The 23,397-nt window shown below is 42.9% G+C and overlaps 1 protein-coding gene across 3 annotated transcripts in view; it reads right to left on the reverse strand.

Moving 5' to 3' along the window:
• Window positions 1-22,537, reverse strand: part of clcn3 (chloride channel 3) — a 49,156-nt gene extending 26,619 nt beyond the window's left edge. For all 3 annotated transcript variants that reach the window (XM_080742368.1, XM_080742367.1, XM_080742369.1), the window contains exons 1-3: window positions 22,277-22,537; window positions 5,593-5,753; window positions 4,210-4,309 (exon numbers count right to left, since the gene is read on the reverse strand). In XM_080742368.1, coding sequence (XP_080598494.1) covers window positions 4,210-4,309; window positions 5,593-5,753; window positions 22,277-22,373 — 358 coding nt within the window. In that variant the 5' untranslated portion in view covers window positions 22,374-22,537. The remainder of the gene's footprint in view (window positions 1-4,209; window positions 4,310-5,592; window positions 5,754-22,276) is intronic.
• Window positions 22,538-23,397: the final 860 nt, after the last annotated feature.

A 23,397-nucleotide genomic window follows, 5' to 3' on the forward strand; every position in this document is an offset into this window, starting at 1 on the left:
ACTCAGCCGGGAGAAGTAAAGACACATTTGATGACTTGCACAGGAAAGAAGAACTCATGTGTGATAAGAGTTTCAGTCGGTTGAACAAACTGACAACACGCCAGCGTATCCACACAGGAGAAACGCCCTTCCACTGTGAACAATGTAACAAGGGTTTCAGTCGGCTGGGTAACCTGATGACACACCAGCGTGTCCACACTGGAGAAAAACCCTTTGTGTGTAAACAGTGTGACAAGGGTTTCAGTGTGCTAAGTTCCCTGAAGACACACCAGCGTATCCACACGGGAGAGAAACCCTTTGTGTGTAAACAGTGTGACAAGGGTTTCAGTGACTCGAGTAACTTGAAGAAGCACCAGCATCTCCACACTGGAGAAAAAACATTTGTATGTAAAGAGTGTGAGAAGGGTTTCAGTGAGTTATGGACTCTGAAGATACACCAGCGTGTCCACAGTGGAGAAAAACCCTTTGTGTGTAAACAGTGCGAGAAGGGTTTCAGTCAGCAAGGTAACCTGATGGCACACCAGCGTATCCACAGTGGAGAAAAACCCTTCATCTGTATACAGTGTGAAAAGAGTTTCAGTGAGTTAAGTAACTTTAAGAGGCACCAGCTTGTCCACACTCCACAGTGGAGAAAAACCCTTCATCTGTAAACAGTGTGACAAGGGTTTCAGTGAGTTAGGTTCTCTGAAGAAGCACCAGCGTGTCCACAATGGAGAAAAAACATTTGTATGTAAAGAGTGTGAGAAGGGTTTCAGTGAGTTATGGACTCTGAAGATACACCAGCGTGTCCACAGTGGAGAAAAACCCTTTGTGTGTAAACAGTGTGAGAAGGGTTTCAGTCATTTGAGCAACCTGAAGAAGCACCAGCGCATCCACAGTGGAGAAAAACCCTTTGTGTGTAAACAGTAGTGGCGTTTCCATAAAGCCACTTTTTGCGCATTAACGGCTTATTCGCAAAATGTTTTTATGGAAACACTTCAAAATGCGAATAAACTTTCATTATCCGCAAAAAAAGTTATCCGCTTGGAGGAGGAGGATTTTGAGCCTTTATCGAATAAACTAAATGCGCTTAAGTGAATGGAAACGAGTCAGACAATAAATGCGAATAGATTATGACGTTCTAGGTCCATTTCCCCTGCCGCTTTGTCCATGGTATAGCGTTAGCCCACAAAACAAACCTGTTGTTTGTTACACACGGAGTGACACGGACCATGTGTAAATTCCTCCCGTTTTCACCTCAAGCCATCGGTGGCGAGCGAACCCTTCCTCATCCCACGGTGTTGTGTGCCTGAAGTGCCCAATCTACAAGCTCACAGGCACAGCAGCTCGCATCCACGTCTCCGCGCGCCGCGTTGTGAGCTTGCAGAGCGGCCACCTGACCTTCCAGAGGACGCTGAAACTTGCACTGTGCAGCGACGCGACCGCGGTTTTCCCGGTGAACCGGTAGCTTTATGTATTGAGAGGAACTCTTGCCAATTTCGTAAGAGACTCGTCGCCAATTGTAATATACTAGAGGTTCGCGGGCCTTCGGCCCGCTCACATCTAGTTAAAAAAAAAATAAAATAAAAAATAACAAAATAAAAATAAAATAAAATGGGGGGGAACTATTGTGGCGGAACTATTGTGCCGCAGCGCACGTTTCCGGTCGGACATATTTGACCGCCGGACGCACTTCCGGTGTTGTCCGCAAATCTTTCTTGTGTGGATCAGCTGCGTGGGCTGGGCGTGGCCAGCGTGGGCTGGGTGGAGCGTAACCGTGACAACAGCTGCTTGCAGGCTGGTGCAGGCTTGTTGTATGGGCTGGTGTAGGGTTACAGATCCATGGGCTGGGCGGACTTTAAGATCCCCTGGACTGGGGGACGTTATAGCCAATTGGAGTGCTGCATTTGGTCTGTTGGTGACAAATACCGCTGGCTGCAGTTTACAAATGTAATATAAGATTTAAAAGTTATTTGGGGCCATGATGATGACTGATAATCCCTTCTTCCCACTACTAGACAGCGACCGAGTCACAGCAGTCAGACGTGCAGACGGTGCAGTGGTCAGGTTTGGTCTGAAAAAAATCAGCCCGATCAACTCTTGCGAACGTCGCTAATTCGAATGACACCCGCAAATGGAAACATGCTAAATTCGCTTTGTCTTAATGCGTATTTCTGATAATTCGCTTCCCTAATTCGAATAAGTTTATGGAAACGCCACTAGTGTGACAAGGGTTTCAGTCATTTGAGCAACCTGAAGGATCACCAGCAGATAAAACCTTTCTGTTGAAAACAGATCAGTTCGACAGTCTGATGACAAACCATCGCGTCGCCCTGAGGCATCTTACTAGTAATCAATCAATCAATCAAAGTTCCACTCCCTATACTGTACAGGCACCTGACCAACTTGTACGTGTCGCTTATACAGCGACCAATCGTGTGGCCACGCGGCCAATTGTGTTCTGTGTAGCACCTTGCCAATCCGATGGGTTCACCGCAGAGGAACTGAACCCAATCCCTGAAACAAGAATATTCATATCGTCTCTGTCGGGCAGAAACCTCCCAACTCTCCCCCCCCCCCCCCCCCATAAATGAATGATCATACTACAGTGTCACACTAAAGTATCAAAAGTAGCAGATCTGCAAGCTTGAAATGTGGTGAGAGGGGCGCCCTCTGGCCTACTGGTCCGGGCGCATACCACTTAGGCATTGCCACATAGGCATGGATGCCTTGCGGCGTCACCGGTTCGATTCGCAATCCGGACGACTTTGCTGCATGTCACTCCCCGTCTCTCCCCCCATTTCCTATCAGTCTACTCTCTCTGTCAATAAAGCCCCCCAAAAAAATCTAAAAAAAAAAAAAAAAAAGGAAATGTGGTGCGAAGCAATGCGGTTTGAGCCTGTTATTATAACTAGAGATCTGCGCCCCTTCTGCCCGTCCCTGTTGACATTTTCCTCCGTGCTTCCTGAGACATGTCTGGGACATGCAGTTGACCCTTTTTCCCCAGAGGATTTCTTTGAAAATTCGGATTATGAGAGATCATTTGCTGATTTTCTTATTTTCGAAGCGGTGAAAACCGCTTCCAATGAGTGGCTTTGTGTGTCCCACGCCCATATATGGTCATTTCAGTCCAGAATGAACAGGCTTTTTCGAAAACAAAATGTCTGTCGCCTCATGTCCATATATGGTCATTTCAGTCCAGAATGAACAGGTTTTATCTGTCCCGTACGTCCAGAATATCAGTCCAGAATGAATAGGCCTTTTCAAAAAGCAAAATGTGTGTCCCATGTCCATATATGGCCATTTCAGTTCAGAATGAACAGGTTTGAACAGAATATATAAAGAATGTACAGATCACAGAGTTCATAACTCTAGAACACATAGAATAAAAGTTCACCGCTTCACTTCGAACCGAGGTTTGATTTTTTTAATATAATTCTAATACAAAATTAGGGTTGGTTTGCTGTTCTTATGTGGTAAGAAACGACAAATATAAACATAAACAGAACATGCATGTGTGATGTCAGGACGGTGCGCTGCGAGGTCCATTAGGATTAGACAGATAACAGTAGAGATAAACTGTCTACTGGCTGCATGTGTGTGTGTGTGTGTGTGTGTGTGTGTGTGTGTGTGTGTGTGTGTGTGTGTGTGTGTGTATCAGAGGAAGTGAGGCAATGTTTGTGTTACCTGAGGTCATGCCTGTGAAAATCACCGCCAGGAGAGATACGGGGTGTGTGTTTGTATGTGCAGGCACGTGCACACATAGACATCAAAGGGGGCGAAACAAACGCAAATGCCCACTTTCCATGCCATACCTGAAGGCAGCATTCAAGAGAATTGCCTTGTCTAAACTCTCCTGAACTTGAATGCAGCATCTTATGTTGAAACAATTGCCCTCTCTGTGTAGAAATCCATGCCGTTACGCCACATCTCCAGTATGGACTTGATTATGCTTCAATTCAGTGTGGCATCAAGCACCTAAAATAGCTGACCTCCAAGCTCACAACGCGCCGTGTTGTGAGCTTGGAGGTCTGCTATTTTTGATATTTCCACCAAAAGGCCCTTTTGGAAATTTCAGCCCCTGCCTCTCTAACATTCTCTGCACATCCCTGTGTGTGTGTGTGTGTGTGTGTGTGTGTGTGTGTGTGTGTGTGTGTGTGTGTGTGTGTGTGTGTGTGTGTGTGTGTGTGTGTGTGTGTGCGCGCATGCGTGTGCGTGTGTTTGCGTTACCTGAGGCCAACCCTGTGAGGGTCACGACCAGCCATCCAGACCAGGCGTCGTACAGGCTCTTGGTGAACTCCCATGCGGATTCCTTTTTCTTACTGTTGATCTACATGCACGCACACACAAACAAAAAGGAAAAACATTATAGAACAAGGGTCTTCAACAGGCGGTCCTCAGAGTTACTACAGGGGGTCCTCCAAATCTTTGTGTGGTAGAAACTTTGTTTCTTCTTTTTTTGTATTAACCACTTGAACCCTAGCGTCCTTATTCTGAGAACTTTAGCCAAAAAAATTGCTGATCTACAAGCTCACAACGCCTCGCGCTGCGAGCCGTTGTGAAGCTTGTAGATCGGCTACTTTTGGCAAAGAGCTTTGGTGCAGAGGGGAAAAAGAGCTGACTTATTACAGAGTGAAAGGTCAAGTTTATTACTTATTGACAGTTCAAGTGGATAAATATCTGAAAACAAATTGACATGGATCCAAAATACACTAGCGATTGTGCAGTCAAACAATGAAACTATATGGAATCGCTGAAAAGGTTGTGGGGGGTCCCTGCTTCCTCTCTCTCTCTCAACTAAGGGGTCCTTGAAAAATCTATAAAAAGGCTTGCAGCAGAAACTGTGTCAAACTACTTACACTTACGCTCTATTGAAAGTAGGTGAATAATATTTGTATATCCACATTGATAAGGAGGACCATAGCTCTACATATCCTAGTAGCAGTATATTCCACTCTGGCTGTTTTGTTTTGTCATTAGTTCATGAGTAATTACCGTATGTTATTGATTTGATAATAGTTGTATTTAACCTGGGTATTGCTGCTTGTGAGTTTGTGTGTTTGATTTGAATGCTGATCAGAGGGAAGATTTCACCCTGAGGGGACAGGAGGCATAACCCAGAGGATAGTGGCGTCATCAAAGAATGCCCCAGAAATTATTCCCTTTTTGGTACACAACAGGGTTTAGAGATTTGTATATTTTTGGTTCACAATTGTGAATCAGGACTCTCCGCTTGACTTGATAGTTTACCTGTATTTATTGTGAGATTAGGCTCTGTCATGCACTGGGGTCAATTAACCTTTTATTTGTCGAGCAGCATATCCGGTACCACTTAAAACCTCTCTAATTGATCAAACGGACCTGGAAATAACACTTTTTTCACTCTCTACCAAATCTCTTTGCCAAAAAATAGACGTACTACAAGCTCACAATGCGTTGCGTCGTGTTGTGAGCTTGTAGATCTGCAATTTTTGGGCAAATGTATGTAATGTATGTTGGGGATATTTTGATTATCGTGATATCATAAATCGCAATTCCTTTGGTCACAATAATCGTGACATGACATTTTCATATGGTCCCATCCCTAGTCACAAGCACGGGGGTCTGGCTCACCTTGCGGTGTCTCTCGCGGTCCTTGCATTTCTCCCGGACCCAGTCGATGGTGTGGAAGTCGTCGTAGGTTCCCACGCCCGGGATGGGCTCCTCCAGGAAGTCCAACAGGTGGGTGGAGCTGCTGGCCGCTCCGCCCCCGTTAGACATGACGTAGTTAGATGCTGATCAGGAGAGAGGGGGGAGATTGATAGGATTAACAAGAACATATGAATAAGGGATAAGTAGGTCGCGTAGAGATGTTTCGATGTGCAGTTGCTTCGAGCGGCCAGTAGTCCGAATCACGAGTGAAGCTGCCGTCACATGGGAATGCTGACCTGCCGACGCAGGTGAACGCTAACCTGCCGACGCAGGGGAATGCTAACCCAAAGCCTAAACCTTAACCCTATCCCTAACCGGAGTACTGGGAATTCAAAACAGCGGGACATTGAAATATCACGTTTTTGCCGGGTCAGAACACACACGCATACAATATATTGTTGCTTTTTGCGTTAAATAAATGCCCTACTTTTTTGTAGAGCCTTCGTCCTACTCCTCCCGCCCAACACAAACGAAAATAGCCTATCAACAAGCTCACAACATGATACTGTTTGGAGGAATGATGTACCAAATTTGGACCCTGACTTTTGTTGGGACACAGTATGGTCTAACATTAGGCTATCTTCTAGAAATCCAGACCATCAACAAATTCATTTAAATTTTGTTCATCGGACTTATTTAACTCCCCGCAGACTATGTGCTATGAGGATTTTGAATAATCCCAACTGCACTCTCTGCGCCTCAAATAGTATTGGTACCTTCCTTCACATGGTTTGGGAATGCCCAAATGTGTCGTCATTCTGGAATATGGTTGCCTCAAAACTTTCAACTATTTTTAGTATTAATATTATATCTTCTCCTTCTTTATTTTTATTAAATGACGTCTCACAGTTGCAACTAAACAATATACGCAAGCGCATCTTCTTTGCTGGATTAACGGCGGCGAAGAAGATGGTAGCTACGCGGTGGAAACCTCCTCATACGTTAACGTTTCGCCAGTGGGCCTTAACCTTTCTAGATATAGTATATTTAGAGCAGTCGATAGCAAGGTTACACGGAGCAAAAGAAGAAAACATTAATATGTGGTCGGACATTGCAGATAAGCTTAAGGCTATGATTCAAGAAATCACTATATAGTGGTAACAGCCTAGCACAGGCATGCACTATTGTACATTCCGTGTTGGTCCGGGGAAAAGTGGTGGGTGGGTTTTCTTTTCCTTTTCTTGTTTTGCTATTGTTTGTGTTGTTTGTCTGTTAATTGCATTTTTCTTTTGATTAATGTTTTACTTTTTCTTGTTCTGTTCATATGTATGTCTCTAATTTCATGTTATGGAAAATAAAAATAATTGATAACAAAAAAAAAACAAGCTCACAACATACGAGGCGTTGTGAGATTGTAGTTTGGCAATTTTCACAATATTTATCTGTGGAACCGAGGGCAAACTAAACGCAATGCCTACAAATCTGCTTGTCGGGATGGGGGGGGGGGGCGCACTGCACTATGATGGACGGTGTATTCATTCATTGCCTCAATGATCTAATATCTGGCACATCGGCAACACTGCAAGGCTCAAGGCTTTAGAGAACATCGCCTGGCATGAACACAGCTCTGTGACTCATACAGCTGTAAAATGCAACATCCAACTAGAGGTGAAGGTCATTGGCTGGATTAGCAGGATCATGCCTTGTCAAGGGCCATTAGACTGTTCAATGAAGCACTGGGGGAGAGGAGGTGGGAGGAAGTTGGCCAGCTAATTGTTAGTGCAGTTATAATTAGTGTGTGTGTGTGTGTGTGTGTGTGTGTGTGTGTGTGTGTGTGTGTGTGTGTGTGTGTGTTGTTCTTTTTTACTAAATAATCTTTACTTTTTACAAATTATAGTTTTCCACTGCATTCTATTTCTACAGATATATATTTTTGAATATATTCATCATGCTCCTTTTTACTGATAGAACTGTATGTATGGCAACTGGAGGTGTTTCCGTCTGGATTAATAAAGTATCTATCTATCTATCTATCTAAAGTATCTATCTATCTTGTCTGAGGTTCAAATGAGGCTCTACTGTATTCCACTCAGGCCTGGTTCTCTCTCGACTTGTGCGTGTAAGTCCAATGTGTCAAGCTGCTCTTAAGATTTGAGGCACGTCAAAATCAAACTTCAAAGTCAAGCGGTGAAAGGACTGGCCCTGCATACTCCCCACACAAGTACACAACATTACTCAGTTCTACAAAGTCAAGACAAGGTTCCCAAGGTTACGTGTTTTCGCTGATATCATAGCGGTCTTCTAGGTCCAAAACAGTTATTTTTTACTTCGTTTCAAAAATAGCATTATCTTATAAGCCAGTAGATCTACCATTACACGCCACTGGCATATGACAAATTATAAACACAAAGTATTTCCTAATTCCTACCGTATCGATACGGTATCTCTCCTTAGTCTTTGCGTCTAACTTTTATCTTATGTCAATTATTTTCTTTGTGGCAATGTATTGTACCTGTACCACTTAATTACACAAAAGGCATGGCAAGCAGCGGGTGGTGGTCGCATGCCATGGAAATAAACAGTACTTTCGACCCAAAACCTTGGCTGTCGTCTGTCCTACATTTGAGCCCGTTACAGTCAGGTTCTCAAGAAGTAGGCTAATCACAGCCTAACATGGATATTTTACTCACCAAAATAGTGTTTCTCGACAAAAACATACAATATGTGGGTTATATGGTCAAACTCAGTACTTGTATTATTTATTTTTATTTAAAGATTTATTTCTGGTAAAAAAGAATGACTTATTTCAGATATTAGAGTAATGTACAGAGACAGGAAACCAAGGACAGAGAGAGGAGACATGCTAGACAAGACAGGAGTCTGATTCAAATGTGTGGTCTTCAAACTTAAAAGGAGCTTATGGTCTGTGCACTAACTGGCAGAGCCACCAGGCACTGCAGAGAAGGCAAAATGTGACTTTCAAAGAACTGTCCCAATGTTTGCATTAAATGGAAACTGTGATTATAGGCAGTAATGACTCAGTGCTACATAAAACTAGTATTCTAGTTAGTACAGAACCATCCATGATCCACTATGCTTACAGCAATTACTAGAGTCGGGCTATTTCGATATTGTGATAGGAGACTATCACACGACTAGGTATCATCTGTGATTTTAGACATCGTAATATCTTGGTACGGCAAAAGTGTTCTTTTCCTTGTTTTAACTAAATAAATAACATCTAGACTAATTTTCCTAATTATATTGATCCCAAATGACTGTCCAATGTGTCCATGGGGTCTATTAAGAAGAAATGCCCCTGTCGTCCAGTTTCCCCAGCAGCCCCCTCATAGCATAGAGAGGAGCCCATATCGCTTTTACACCATTTGTTGCGGTCAAAAGTGATTTAATATATATAAATAGGAAAATGAACCTAGATATTATTTAGTCTGGAGTTGTCCTTTAAGCCTAGTTAAATTGACAAAAATACAGCCTATCTACAAGCATACAACACAATGCATTGCGAGCTTGTACATTGTAATTTTTTTCTTTCATTTTTTTTCTTTTCATCTTTCATCACAAGAACAACACATTTGGTCAAAAAAATAATGATGATGATGATGATTTATACTATTTTGTCAATATCACCCAGCCCCACCAACAAGTATTCCATAGCGTGTCACATACTGTAGACCACAGACAATAGCCTAAACATGAATACAGTACACTGGCTAGAGTATTAAAGACTATGACTATGGTTAGTGTGCGTACGCACACATGCACAGACACACAAGTAGTTGTAGCCTTGGGGCTTGGTCTTCTCTGGCCGTTATGTGGAAAACATCACAGGCCATAAGCTGCACTGCTGCAGCCATCTTGCTCAGCGATCTCTAAAAAGCCACGCTATCAGATTGCTTTTCTGCTGTCTCTAGACTCTCTACCAAATACTAAATGAACATGTAGCAGCCAGGGACTGGGAGTGTTGCATTTTGTAATTCAGTACATTCTTTATAGGCCTTCCTTCCCACAAGACTACAGTACCCATGGGTATAGTTTACTTTTCACCCTACCGCACAGCAGAGCAAGACAGGAGGCAGGGAGAGAGAGATGGGGAGTGACAAGCAGAAAAGGTCGTCGGGCTCGGAAATCGAATCCGCGCCTCGCCGTCAGGCTGCATTAGAGCCCATACGTGGTATGGGCCTTAACCACCAGGCCAGCGGATTGATTGTAACTCAGGAATTCATTCAGCAGTTTCCAAATGCACCCGACACAAGCAGTTATGTTATGTAATCTGGCATGAGCCATGTTTGTGTTTAGCCGACAAGCCACCCTCTGTCATTTGAAACGGCCAAAAGTGACGAGTGTAAACTTAGCACTCTGACACTACAAATATGTACGAGAGTTCATCGCAGAACAGAGACGGCTCTCGCACAAAGAGACTATTATCTCACAGCTGAGTGCTGACAATGAGACACAGAGAGCCAAGTTTATAGGTTCTGGGTGTCCCTGAACTACACAAGTGGCAAACAAACAGAAGAATGCACATAATCAGATCCACAGTCTGCTCGAATAATCCTTGGTGATGCACAGAGAACAGCTTGTTTCTCTTGTGCCCGAATACTTTTAGCTTCTTACCCTGGCCTTTTCAACAGTGTGAGAGAGGCAAATGCCTCTACCGTACATACATACTGTACATATAGAAAAACACACACCTAAGGAAGGAAGGATACTCTAGTGCTCCCACTGGTGTGACCAGTTTATTTAAGTGTCTGGTGAGCTGTCCCACAATAAAGGCATCTATTACATAAGTAAAACAACCGCAGGAACCTATATTTTAGAGATACCAACCAGATCAGTAATACAGCCACATTTTTTTTTAAACCAGTCAAAAAGACTGGTTTGCCTGTTTCTTCAAGTGAAAAGCATAAAAAGTTTTATAGTTGAACCATTGACACCTTTCTTATGTATTTAGAATTAGAATCAAGTTGAAGCCACAGTGACATCGTTAAGGTCTATTCCTGTTTTCTCTGGCCTTGTGACCAGTCATTGATTCACTGCCACTGTGCCACATAAAGTGTAATCACTCAAACGCAGCTGGCATGTGGCTGCTGAACTTCCCAACAACCTGTGACATTATGCTGTTGGACCACAATGAGACGTTGCAGAGGGCACATCATTAGGGCAGGAAGCAACCTTGTGCCCGCCGGCTGGGCACAGTCCCAACTGGACTACCAAGACTTTCCAGCCAAACACATACAGTATAAATGGTAAATGGAGCATTTATATATTGTTTAAAAAAATCCAAAGAGCTTTACAAACAGATTGTGCATTACATTCACACAACACATTCATACACCGATGGTGGAGGAAACCATGCAAGGCACCAACCTGCACATTGGGAGCAACTAGGGGTTCACTTCAACACCAACACTGGGGGGGATCGAACTGGGTACCTCACGGTTCCCATCCGGCCGCTCTACCGGCCACTCTACCCCCGAGACTATCTGGTTTTATCTCTGCCATATTGGCTAATAGGGCAGTAAGTGCACACACACATTTAGACAACTGTATGACTACAGTTTAGCTGGGGCACCGTGGCAGGTTCTCATCTCCCCTGCACATCATCATCATCAGGATAACATAATGCAATCATTTGGCACCTGAGTGTTCTAAGTGGAGGGACAATTTGAAGGTTAAGGGGGGGAGAGAGAGAGAGAGACAGACAGACAGAGACAGGGGGGAGGGGGAGAGAGACAGACAGAGACAGGGGGGAGGGGGAGAGAGAGAGAGAGAGCACACTCAGGCTCTTTTCAGAAGAACCAGTAAGACTCCCTAAATCGGGAGATAAGCGACTATCGCAACAAACCAAAAAATACCTTTTGTCAGCCTTAAAACTCCTAAGCCCAGGATTATAACAACATAATATATACATACAAAATAACATTTATCACACTGGAAAACAGAAAACCTAAGACTTGCCAAGAGTAGCTTAGGGTACGAGGAGTCCTCAGGACTTCTATTCAGTGCGAATCATCTTCTCAGATGCTTAATTTGTATTTAGGTGAATGAAAACTAAAGCATATTATCAGAATTGAGCAAGGGATAATTGACACCCAGCCAGTCACTGTTGGGAAAAAACGGATATTAATCTATAATCACCCTCAATTAATCTGTTTATTACACGGCTATAAATTGATTCATAAATTGACCCAAAAGTAACAACTTCAGACATGGTACAGTATGAGAAATATAGCCTCTTAATAAGTCGTTATTTCTGACTTCTACGATCGTCCATATCAGCTATTTAAGCTAAATAAATCCATCAACTCATATCACATGTGATGTGTTGTGTAATAAGTAGCTAAAAGAACTGTACAAAAGGAGTACAAAATGTCTTTGGAAAGTGTATGTGAGAGAGCAGCATGCACAGTTATGCTAGCTAGGAGGAATGTGTACTGTAGTGTGTACTATATATATACTGCTGTTGTTGTTTTGTTGTCGTTGTTGTGGTGGTGGTGGCGTTTCAGCAGCGCTCTCAATGTCAGCCCCCCACCTGGGGCCAGGCCTTGCAGGGAGATTGATATCAGCACCTTCCATTTTGGGACTGACAGATACAATCTGGTCTGTCCAAGGAGAGGAGAGAGAGATAGACAGTGTCTGCATGCATGCGTGCTAGGGATGGTACGATATGAAAATTTCATGTCGCGATTATTGTGACCAAAGAAATTGTGATTTATGTTATTATTGCGATAATCAAAATATCCCCAACATCCATTATCCTGGGGCGGAACATTTGCCAAAAAAATTGCCGATATGCAAGCTCACAAAGCGTTGCGCTACTTTGTGAGCTTGTAGATCGGCTATTTTTTTGGCATAGAGATTTGGTAGAGAGTGAAAAAAAGTTTGTTATTTCCAGGTCTGTTTTACCAATTATAGAGGGTTTAAATGGTAGCGGATAATTATGCAGCTCAGCAAATAAAAGGTGAATTGATCCCAGTGCATGACGGAGGACAATTTCACAATACATTTAAATCTCCATGATACGATTATTGTGTTTATCACGATAATAACAATTATGGTCCCATCCCTAGTGCGTGCGACAGAGAGAGAAAGAGACATACAGAGAGAAGGACGATGAGTCAGTTATTCTGACTCGACAAAAACAGCTCCATTGGGTCTGCATTATAGTGCATACAGTACCATACCTGGCTGTAATCTGCCTAGCAACACAAGAGTACCCAACAGATCCTGGAGGCAAAATTAAACACTTGGGCCCGGGAGGCTAGTGTAGCACCTAGGCTGCTAATCCAGCCCGACAGTGTGTCGTGGGTTCAAGTTCATCTCCCCGATCCCGATGACTTTTGCTGCATGTCACTCCCCATCTCACTCTCCCCATTTCCTGTCAGTCTACTGTTCACTTATCAGTTAAAGGCGGAAAGATACTTGCCAATAACTAGGGCTGTCCTCGACGCAGGATTTATCAAGTCGATTCGAGTCGCGGGGGTTAATCCGACGCGTCGACGAATCGTTTATGTAAAAAAAAAAGAAAAAAAAGTGGTGCTTTAAGCTTTTAAACCACGTCAACGTAATACAATAAAACAGGAATATGTTTTAAGCCTTTAAAGTGAATTAGATCCATGAACTACCGTGCATATTGAGACATGATAGCGGTGGACACTGGACATTAATGACGATAAGATTGCGTCCAGCCGTGCGTAATTTGCCGTGCGTAATTGTGAATTGTGGAGCAGAGTAGAACAACGGAGGAGAGAATAATGCATCTCTTTGACAGCATGTCGTGTATTATTTCCACAAGTTGTATTTTCTCAGAGCACCGCTGCTGTATCAAAAGAGCTATGTTGCCGATCTGGTGCGAGATAATAAAAAGAAAACAGTTCGCCCGTCGCTATTCCTCAGCCTGAGTCCAACCACCACACACCCACGGCAGTGAAAGTGAAAGCGCATCGCGCTGGCTCTGCTGCTTCTTTGGCCAGCTCTCAAGTAGAATAACAACTTGTCGACGCATTTCCTTTCCAAGCGGTTAACTTCAAAATAAGAGCTCCCTGTTATATGATCAAGGCAACTTTCAAGTCACGTGAAATGATTTTATTTTTAAGTCTAGTAGTAGGAAGTATGGACTCAATAAGAATTACATGACAGTCACAGTCCAGCGCTCTCATACCGCACCACAGTATACTGGTGTGATAAAAAAATTATATATTTTTGATGGCTCGACTCAAACAATTGGCGTCGATTCCGGGGGCTTAAAACGACGCGTCGATTCGTCGATTTTTAGAGGACAGGCCTACCAATAACACTGATGTTATACTGTAGGGCAGGCTCTCTACACGTTCTGCATAACTTCAATCCCAGGTTGTCCAGAAGGTGGCATACCGGTTTCCTGTTCTTGTTCGGTTTCCCATAGCTTAATTTGATTGGCACGGCAGCAGATTTTTTCCCGGAAACATATTTGTATATGACACCTTCGTTATTGTGTTTTGCAGCCAGTGAAACAAAGCTATGGGAAACTGAACCAGAAGGCTATGCCATCTTCCCGGAAACCTGGGACAACGGTTATGCACAGAGCCTATTGTTCATACGACCCCTAAATCAAATAATCATCACCACAATGCTCAGTAAGCAGGAAGTCTTTTTTATTGCCCATAAAAGATCAGCAAGGCAGAAAAAAGACTGCAGCATTTTATGCAGGACAACATTTCAAAGGGCTGTAGTTTAACTTTGCATGCATTTTAGGGAACATTTTGTCCCTGAATTAATTTAACCCATTTATTTAGACCTGAGGCCGATTCTAAACACTCCTTGTAAAATTCAAATTGGTAAATAATTTAATGTAAAATAAATGATGTTGCTATACGTATAGAAAATACTAATGACACACAGAGGTGGCTCCCGGTTTGAAAGGTATAACAACGCATAGGAGGTACAACAGGTCTAAATGGGTTAATAATGTCGGCAGCATTGGCGGATGTGAAACTTTTTTTATTCTCATTTACACATCATGGAACGCTCGTACTATTAATGCCCCAAAATGTCTCCAGAAGTCCCCAACTTATTTGTCAGTAGTACCAGAGGAAGACTGTTTATTTTTCAGCCGACAGTAAAATTAGTTTGGCCTATAGCATGAGTCTATCAGGCAGTATGGAAAGGGGCTTGAAACTGTGCGTCACATATGCTCAAGTACTTTTTATCTGGGCAACCTTGAAGTAAAATGTGTGTTTCCGATTCCATCCTCTTTACTTGACTGCATCTTCGTTTTGGGAGGGTGGGGGGTGCATTCATTGTACACTCCAATTCCATCGGGCAGACAGAGCTTTTGGTTACCACAGGGCACATCTACCCTACTGTATATGCCCTGGCTGTGTGAGATTGCCTGGCAGTGATAGTGATGGGTGACATGACATCTTTAGTATTGGAAGGGGTACACTACTGTCCACTCCAATTACCCTAGACTGGCTGATGACAATGCAGCTCAAAGTAATGTTGCAATGTTACAATACAAGCGCAAATATTAGTTCTGGTGCAACGCTTTTATTATCATCTTTACCTTACCATAATTGTAAAATAATAATCATAAAGACGCGTGGCTAATGCAAAGATAAACTATCTGAAGCAGGTTAGGATATTGAATAAAGAACCAGTGGCCACCTACCATTAATTTTTAAGGTTACTTTCACTGTTTTATGTGTTACCATTGCATTCTTCTTTTAATATAATAAAAAGTAAAACACACATTGTTGGAGCTCCATACATGTTGGAGGATGCTCCTAATCACTTCAAGTTGGGAGCACAAACAGTTCATTTCCAGCCCTCTGTGGTGCCAAGAGATTATTTATGATGCTATGGAAACCTCAATCATCAGGGACCGCATTCAAGCACAACACCAGCATCATGGTTCAATAGGCACGTGTGGACGTGCACGAGAACACACGCACGCACGCACGCACGCACGTTTCCATTTCTCCCACATGATTCAGCAAGATGTTGCCATTCTGTTCAGCTTGTGTCAGGGCTGAGAACAGGTTTTCACAAACAGGGTTGCTGTTGCTGACAGTCAATACACATGCACTTGCACTGCTCTCTTGTTGAACAGCCGGACATGGCTTTACTCCTGACCTGTGTGCATCAATGAGTAGGAGTGGAGAATTTCCACAAGTGGACTGTCTGTCTGCTACCAAACTATAATGTAACAATGGCTGGTGGTGGTAGCCTGTTAGTTAAGCATACACTTGCTGCCATGTCAGACAACATTTCCAGGGATTGGTCTCTGACATCTATACTATAATTTTGCGAATGTCTGAGTGAGTGTCTGAGTGAGTGTCTGTCACAGCGTTTCTCCTCAGTGGCTGGAGCAATTGATCTGAAATCGCATCACCATAAGCATATGAACACACCTGACATAACTGTGAAGCCCGTTTGTCACTTTCACAAATCGTATGCTGTATATTAGCATTTTTATGGTGTATCTACTATCTATTCTGCATCTAGCATGAGGCACATCTATTCTGCATCTAGCTTGAGGCAAAATGTTTAACCAGCTCTGTGTGTGTGTGTGTGTGTGTGTGTGTGTGTGTGTGTGTGTGTGTGTGTGTGTGTGTGTGTGTGTGTGTGTGTGTGTGCAGGCAGGCGGGTGTGTGTGCAGGCGGGTAGGCGGGTGGGCGGGCGGGCTGGGGAACAGTATCTCTGTAGCCATTAAACGAAACGGGTTTCTTACATTGATGCTCCTACATCATGCAAGCACCAGTTAAAGTTACTTTCCATCCCTCATATACTGTGTGCACAGTGCACATCCCATAACCCACACACTGCACATCATTTTGGAGCTCATATCTTTGAACGGGTAAGGGCTAGTTATTTATAAGCAATAAAGAAAACAGTAAAAAGATCAGGACATACTGTAAGAACAGACACAAAGAACAAAGGAAAGGTTTTTTAAGGCATCATCAAATATCAACAGCGTTCACAGATCTTAGCATAGGGACAGCCAGAAGACCAAGTTACCCAACAGCGTCTTAAAGGAGTAGTTCACCCCCAAAATGACTTTTTTTCTATTGATTACTCATGCCATGGAGAGTAGAGTTCAATAATATTTTTAGTCTTTTGTCGCATTCATAAGACAAAAATTCTATTCGAGTAAATTTACCCCCATTGATTCCGTTTACCCCCATTGACCCGTTTCGAAACGGGTCCCCATCCGGAACGAATGGGGGTAAATTTATTGTTATCACATTTTTGTCTTATGAATGCGACAAAAAACTAAAAATATTATTTAACTCTACTCTCCATGGCATGAGTAATCAATAGAAAAAAAGTCATTTTGGGGGTGAACTACTCCTTTAAGGACAGAGTATATCACTAACGATATACTCTGTGAGTAGAAGAACCCGGAAATCTATCCTAAATTTGATTAGCCTCGTGTAGCCAGGCTTTACTCATCTGCGAAGAGAAAAGCCTGGTGACAATATAAGGCAGAAAGCGTTCAACTTCCGCCGTGTGAGCTTCCCCGGAAGTGAGCTTCCCCGGGTTTCCCCTGACGTAACTTCCGTTAAACGCAGCACTTCCGCTAGAAATCTTGGAACCAACCGGAAGGCATATTGTCCACAGGGTGAGATTTGATGGGACGCCAACGCAAAGGAGGTCAACATGAGTGTGATGTGGGACATACAGTAGCCTACTGATAGGTGAGAAGCCTAGCAGCCTCATTCTGGACCTGTATGCAGTCCAGGAATTGCTGAGGCAAGTAAAAATAAAAATGGTAAACGGTGCATTTATATAGCGCCTTTATCCCAGGTGCTTTGCATGGATTGTGCATTACATTCACCCATTCACACACACATTCATACACCGATGGCGGAGGAATGCAAGGCACCAACCTGCTCATCGGAAGCAATTACTATAGGGGTTCAGCATCTTGCTCAAGGACACTTCGACACCAACTTTGGGGGAGCACGGGATCAAACTGGGAACCTTCCACTTGCCAAGTGGCCACTCTACCCCTGAGCCACTGCCACCCATCGAAGTAACAAGCATGAATACCTTAGACCTGAGGCAGATCCTACAAATGCCTTCCAAATCCTGACTTGTGTTTTCTGAAAAATTACAAAAAGATTATGTTGTTACAGTATATACTGTACATATAGCAACAACCCCAAAAGGGGTCCTCGTCCTCAAATGGATTAAGCCCACAGCACAGTGGTGTGGCAGTTGCAAAACAACGTAGATTTTCATGCCTAACAATGCCAATTTGCATGCCTAACAATGCTGATTTACCCAGGTGCCGTTATAGATTGTCCATGAGTGACTGTCCTTAAGTGTACATTGTTGTATTTTAGCCATGACTTGCTTACTAGTCGGTGCAGAGGGAAACAGAGAGTTGCAGTATTCCAGGTGATAGCACATGATCATTTTCAACGTGTGAATAAGTTGATAAAAGACCTTATAAAAGAGGAAAGGGACCTTATTAAAGAGGAAAGGGACTCAATATATTGACTAACTTTAGGAACCATACAGTCAGGAGCAATAATGAAGTAGTTGCAAATTATTAGTCATCTGTTCCTTGAACAAAAAGAAAACCAATTTGTCAAATGAATCAGGCTGATGTATAAGTCTATCTGCATAGCAGTGGTAAAATACAATGAAAGCTTCTAATAATCTGTCCTAACGAAGGTCTATAGCTCCAATTAGAACAGCTCCTGGTAAAGGCCTATAATGTCAGCTTGCCTAGATAGTGGAAGTAGATCACCAGGACAGAGGGTCAGGACAACATAAGGTCAGACAGGTGTAGGGTTAGTCTGCTCAGGAGACATGTGACCAACATTACAGACAACTACAGTACAGTAAATTACCTAATTTAAGCCTACAGTACAGTAGTGGTCTTCTCTTGTGTACCACAGGGAGGTGCAGTGATACAGAGCTACTGTATGTGTGCAAACTCTAACCCTAACTCTAATTAGCTTTCATTGACATGATAGTGTATATATGACTCAATGTATCCTGTTTTATATATGTCTTATAGCCTTTTTATTGAGTTTTATGTATACAATTTAATTTGATAATAGTATATTTTGCTTAAAAGTACAATATGGGGCTTAGTTTAATGATGTTTTCTTTTCTTTTCACAAATCCAGTGATGTTACTAGGTTTTCAATGTAATGGGTCCCGGGACCCACAGGTGGTCATTCAAATGGGTCCCAGAAAAGTTTTATGAGTCCTCAATACAATGTTTTCGAGCGCTGTGAGCTTGTAGATCGGCTATTTTCAAAATGTTTGCCTATTTCTTATATTTATTTTACAATTTGGCTAATGTTTGAACTTAACTTAGAACTACTAAAACTACTAAAACATGTGCCCCTAATTCGGGCGCGCAAAATGGCATCGGACGTCGGTGGAATCAAAACATTGACGTTTCTATCGCCTGTTTAAGACATTCTACTTGGATTTTATTTGTGTTAACGTAGGGTAAAGTAGGATGCTTTCACCCATGAACAATGGTGGTGTCTGTGGAATTTTAAAATGTTTTTCTTTTACCGCGACCCGGTAAATTATTTTAACATGGACTCCAATGGAGGCGCATCCCCGGGACCCCAGGACCATGACATGAATGAGTCCCTGGGCGACTTGAATGAGTTTTTGATGCGGGATGCGCACGTAATGACATCACTGCAAATCTGTATGGTGAGTATGTTCCTACCTAACCATATCTCTATATATTGAACTGTCCGTACTCTTATCATTGAAAGATTTCGACCCTAGTCACGATGAGCACCTAGGGCCTTATCATAAAATGACACTTTTCCACCAAATAATTAATTATTACAATAATTAGATAATAATTACAATATGCAGCATAATATTTGGGATGATCATTTTAGTAGTAATTGTGCTGCCCTGCCTGGATGTGTGTGTCTTTGAAGTACTCTGCTGGATCCACAGGTTCACACGAAAAACTAATCACACAAAAACACTGACGTCCTTGGTTTGATTTCCAGCTCTGGCCTGACCTTATGCTGCTTATATCATCCCTCCTCTCTCAACCCCTGGCCCAACATCCCATCTCTCTCTTCACCGTCATCTCTTAATAATCCGTCCAAAAACAACGTTCTAGGGGGATAAGGATATAAAAGAGGATCTGGGATTGTTTTGCTAGGGACATTTTGTCTCTGTTCGCTCAACCGTGAAAATCTAAAAAGGCCTGGAGGACTGACATGCATGCACACACGGATATGCACACGCCACTGACGATGCATACACTCGTCTTGCACACACATGAAACGTTCAACGAGCACTACAGTAGATACACACACTGTTGCACAAGAAACATACGGGAAGTAACTATGTCACAGAAACAAGGGGCGATTTGGCACCGACTTTACAAATGTCTCGCGTGTCACCTCCTCCATTTCAGGCATACACACACAACCCTCTTGTGTGTAGTGAGGAGAGACAGACCTAGGGCTGTCAATTATTACATAATCGTCTAATCGTGATTATTTTACATAATCGTGAATATTTTTCATAATCGTCATAATCGTGAATGTTGAAAATGTTTCATATATATTTTTTTAAAGTAAAAAAATAGTGGAAATAGCAGATCTACAAGCTCACGATGCGACGCGTTGTGAGCTTGTAGATCGGCTATTTCCACTATCAATGTTATTTTTTAAGTATAAAGTTGTCAAATGTGTCAGTAATTTGTTTGTATATTTAGGTTATGTGTCATGATTGCCATGTGCAACTTCAAAGCCTAAAAGCCAAACAGAAATGTAATTATCAACGACAAAAACACAATTAAATTGTTAATCGCCAATTATTTGAGTGACAATTAATCGTCATGTAAAATGTCATATCGTGACAGCCCTAGAGACCACATCCCACATCTTAGCCCAAAGAGTTCTCACACAGCTGGAAGTGGAACCCTGTTGTTGCTTGAAAAACACAACGTAAGTAGAATGCCCATGCACAGCAACAGCTGCCTGGTCTCCCAAGTACAGTATGTACGATTTACAATCTAGGCATTTAGCAGACATTTAACGACTTAAACCTCAACATCCATATTGTGGGGAAGTCTTTCACAGAAAATCACAGAATTTTCTGCAAAAGCTTTCCCCACAATATCAGAAAACGTTTATCATGTCATGTGTTGACTACAGTTCATGCCATTTACTCTGATTTCCCACTTATACGTCACTCTGGATATAGCGCCTGCTAAATTAATTGATTGATTGAAAACATTATTAGAAGTTTGCATAGGAATAGGTAGTTTCGTGACAGTACAGTTCACTGGTACAAGGTCAACTAAAAGGATCGACATCTCAACTTGTATAACATTGAATGACAGACAGACAAACAAAACTATGCAGAAAATAAGGAAAAACAGTCATAATGGCTATATTGTAATGCCTAAATTGTAATTAAGTGTGAAATCAGAACAAATGGCATATATGTCTGCCACTGCATCAATAAGACTCACATGTTCCTTCAAAGGGAATTAAAATGGAGGCCTACAAGACAAGTATGCTGTGTTACGCCTGAGAGTCTAATGGTGGATATTGCTTACTGTAGACCTAAGTTTAAGCCTTTTTACTGTAAGAACACACCCAGCAAATTCACACACTCTCACTGACCCTCTCTCTCTCTCACACACACACACTCCCTTTGTTTCACAATATCATGTTCTCCCACTCTCTCTCTCTCTCTCTCTCTCTCTAACGCTCACACACATTCTCCATAGCTTTCTTATTGACATATTTCCTTTTAGCTGTTATCAATACAAGAAAGTGACACAATTGTATAAAAGCTATACAGAGAAGACCCCAGGATTCCTGCAGGATTGTACTCTCCCCCCCCCCCCCCCCCCCCCTCACACACACACACACACACACACACACACACACACACACACACACCCCTACACACCCCTCTTCCTGGACATATTGACAGCCTTTACACAACGAACTGACAGCATTGATACAACAATAAATTGTCATGCATAATCCTACAGGATTAGCATCAAACACACTGTACAGTACACCCCCACCACACACACACACACACACACACACACACACACACACACACACACACACACACACACACACACACACACACACACACACACACACAAATTAATCATTGACACGACGAACAGGTGAACGGTCACGCTGGGCCAAGACAGCCACTGCTGCTCCACAGAACAAACAGCAGTAGACTGTCATCATTACATCAGCCACACGGCCATTACATTATTACACCACAAGCTAAACCCTAGTAAACAACCCCCACTGCCACAGCACCACACTCGACCCCTGCGTTAATATGTCTCTTATAGTCTTATTACAACAATGCAAATGTGTGATGGAATGCGGGCACAACTGATCATTCTTTAGGCTGGCTATACTCCACAGTCCACACAAAATACTAAGTCGAGGAGACGAGACGACAAGAATATACCTACTACAACAAGCTTATAATAACAGCTTCGCAGACTCGCAGTTATAGCCTTGGGATCAAGACTATCATAGATGTATTTTATCTATTATGACGTTGATCAAACACATATAGTCGTGATCCAAGGCGGCTATGCGTCGCAGTGTATCTGTACTGTGTCACCAGTAGCAGGTGTCACTGGGAAGGGAGAGAGGGGGATTACCTCCTCTTTTAGGCTGGATCTCCTGCAGAGGGATGGCGTCCCCTCCTCCGCCGTCGTAAGGCAGATAGGGGTCCGCGGACACGTCGTCCGGCTCCATGTTGACGACGACGACACGACTAGACTAGTACTCTGTCATTCACGACCCCGGACTGGAGGACACTCACACAAACATACACAGCGAGGAGGCTAACGGCTAATAACGACGGCTAACGCCAGGCTCTAAGCATCAGCCACCGTCCCGCTGCCATGTTTACTCCCCTGGCTGGGAGAGAGAGGACTGACAGCCCGGCCGGAGGGAGGGAGGGAGGGAGGGAGGGCTGTTTCTTTGACTGAGGAGCGTGCGCGCGTCTGTGTAGTGCGTATGCCAATGGCAGCGTGTGCGCGCGCGCGTGCGCAGTTGTTCCCACACTCTCTCGCATAAACTCGTATCTCCATGTCAAATGGAAATAAATGAATTCCTTACTTCAATCAGTGACTGAGTGTCACACAAAAGTACCGAAAGAAGCCGATCTACAAGCCCACAATGCTATTTTTGCTAACCTTTGAAAAATCATATCAAAATCATATTCTGCGTTGCTCCGTTTTGCTTTACCCAGTATATAACGATGCAATGTGACATAATTCTGTTTACGCAATGCTGTAACTCCAACTGTATACTTTCCCCATTTTCAACGGTTTCTGTTTATATATTTTGCTTTGGTATTATGTAGTTCTCTCATGCGAATAAAGCTCCTTTGAATTGAATTGAATTGAATTGAATGTTTAAGTTGAGTGTTATAAACATAATTGAACCAATGAAAAGTATAAAAAAAGACCTGGTGACTAAATAATAACATTGGATATTTATTGTATTAGTATTACTATGAATTGCCTGAAAAGTAACAGTTTTGGACATACAAGGTTTCCACCCGACAGCAAGACTGCTCTCTGCAGCAGCTGACTTGACTGACTGCTGCTAGTATAAAGGCAAGGGGGGCTGGAGAGAGAAGAGACGTCATCGCTAGCCAAACGATCACGGCGTGGCGGCATTTAAAAGCATGCAGCTCGAGGAAGGCCAGCCAGCCTCTGTGTGCCTGATGTGGGAGAGACCATAGTGTGTTCTGTCAGTCACACTCACACAG

The sequence above is a fragment of the Nannobrachium achirus genome (genome assembly GCF_963921795.1).
Source record: "Nannobrachium achirus genome assembly, chromosome: 14".
NCBI lineage: Eukaryota > Metazoa > Chordata > Actinopteri > Myctophiformes > Myctophidae > Nannobrachium > Nannobrachium achirus.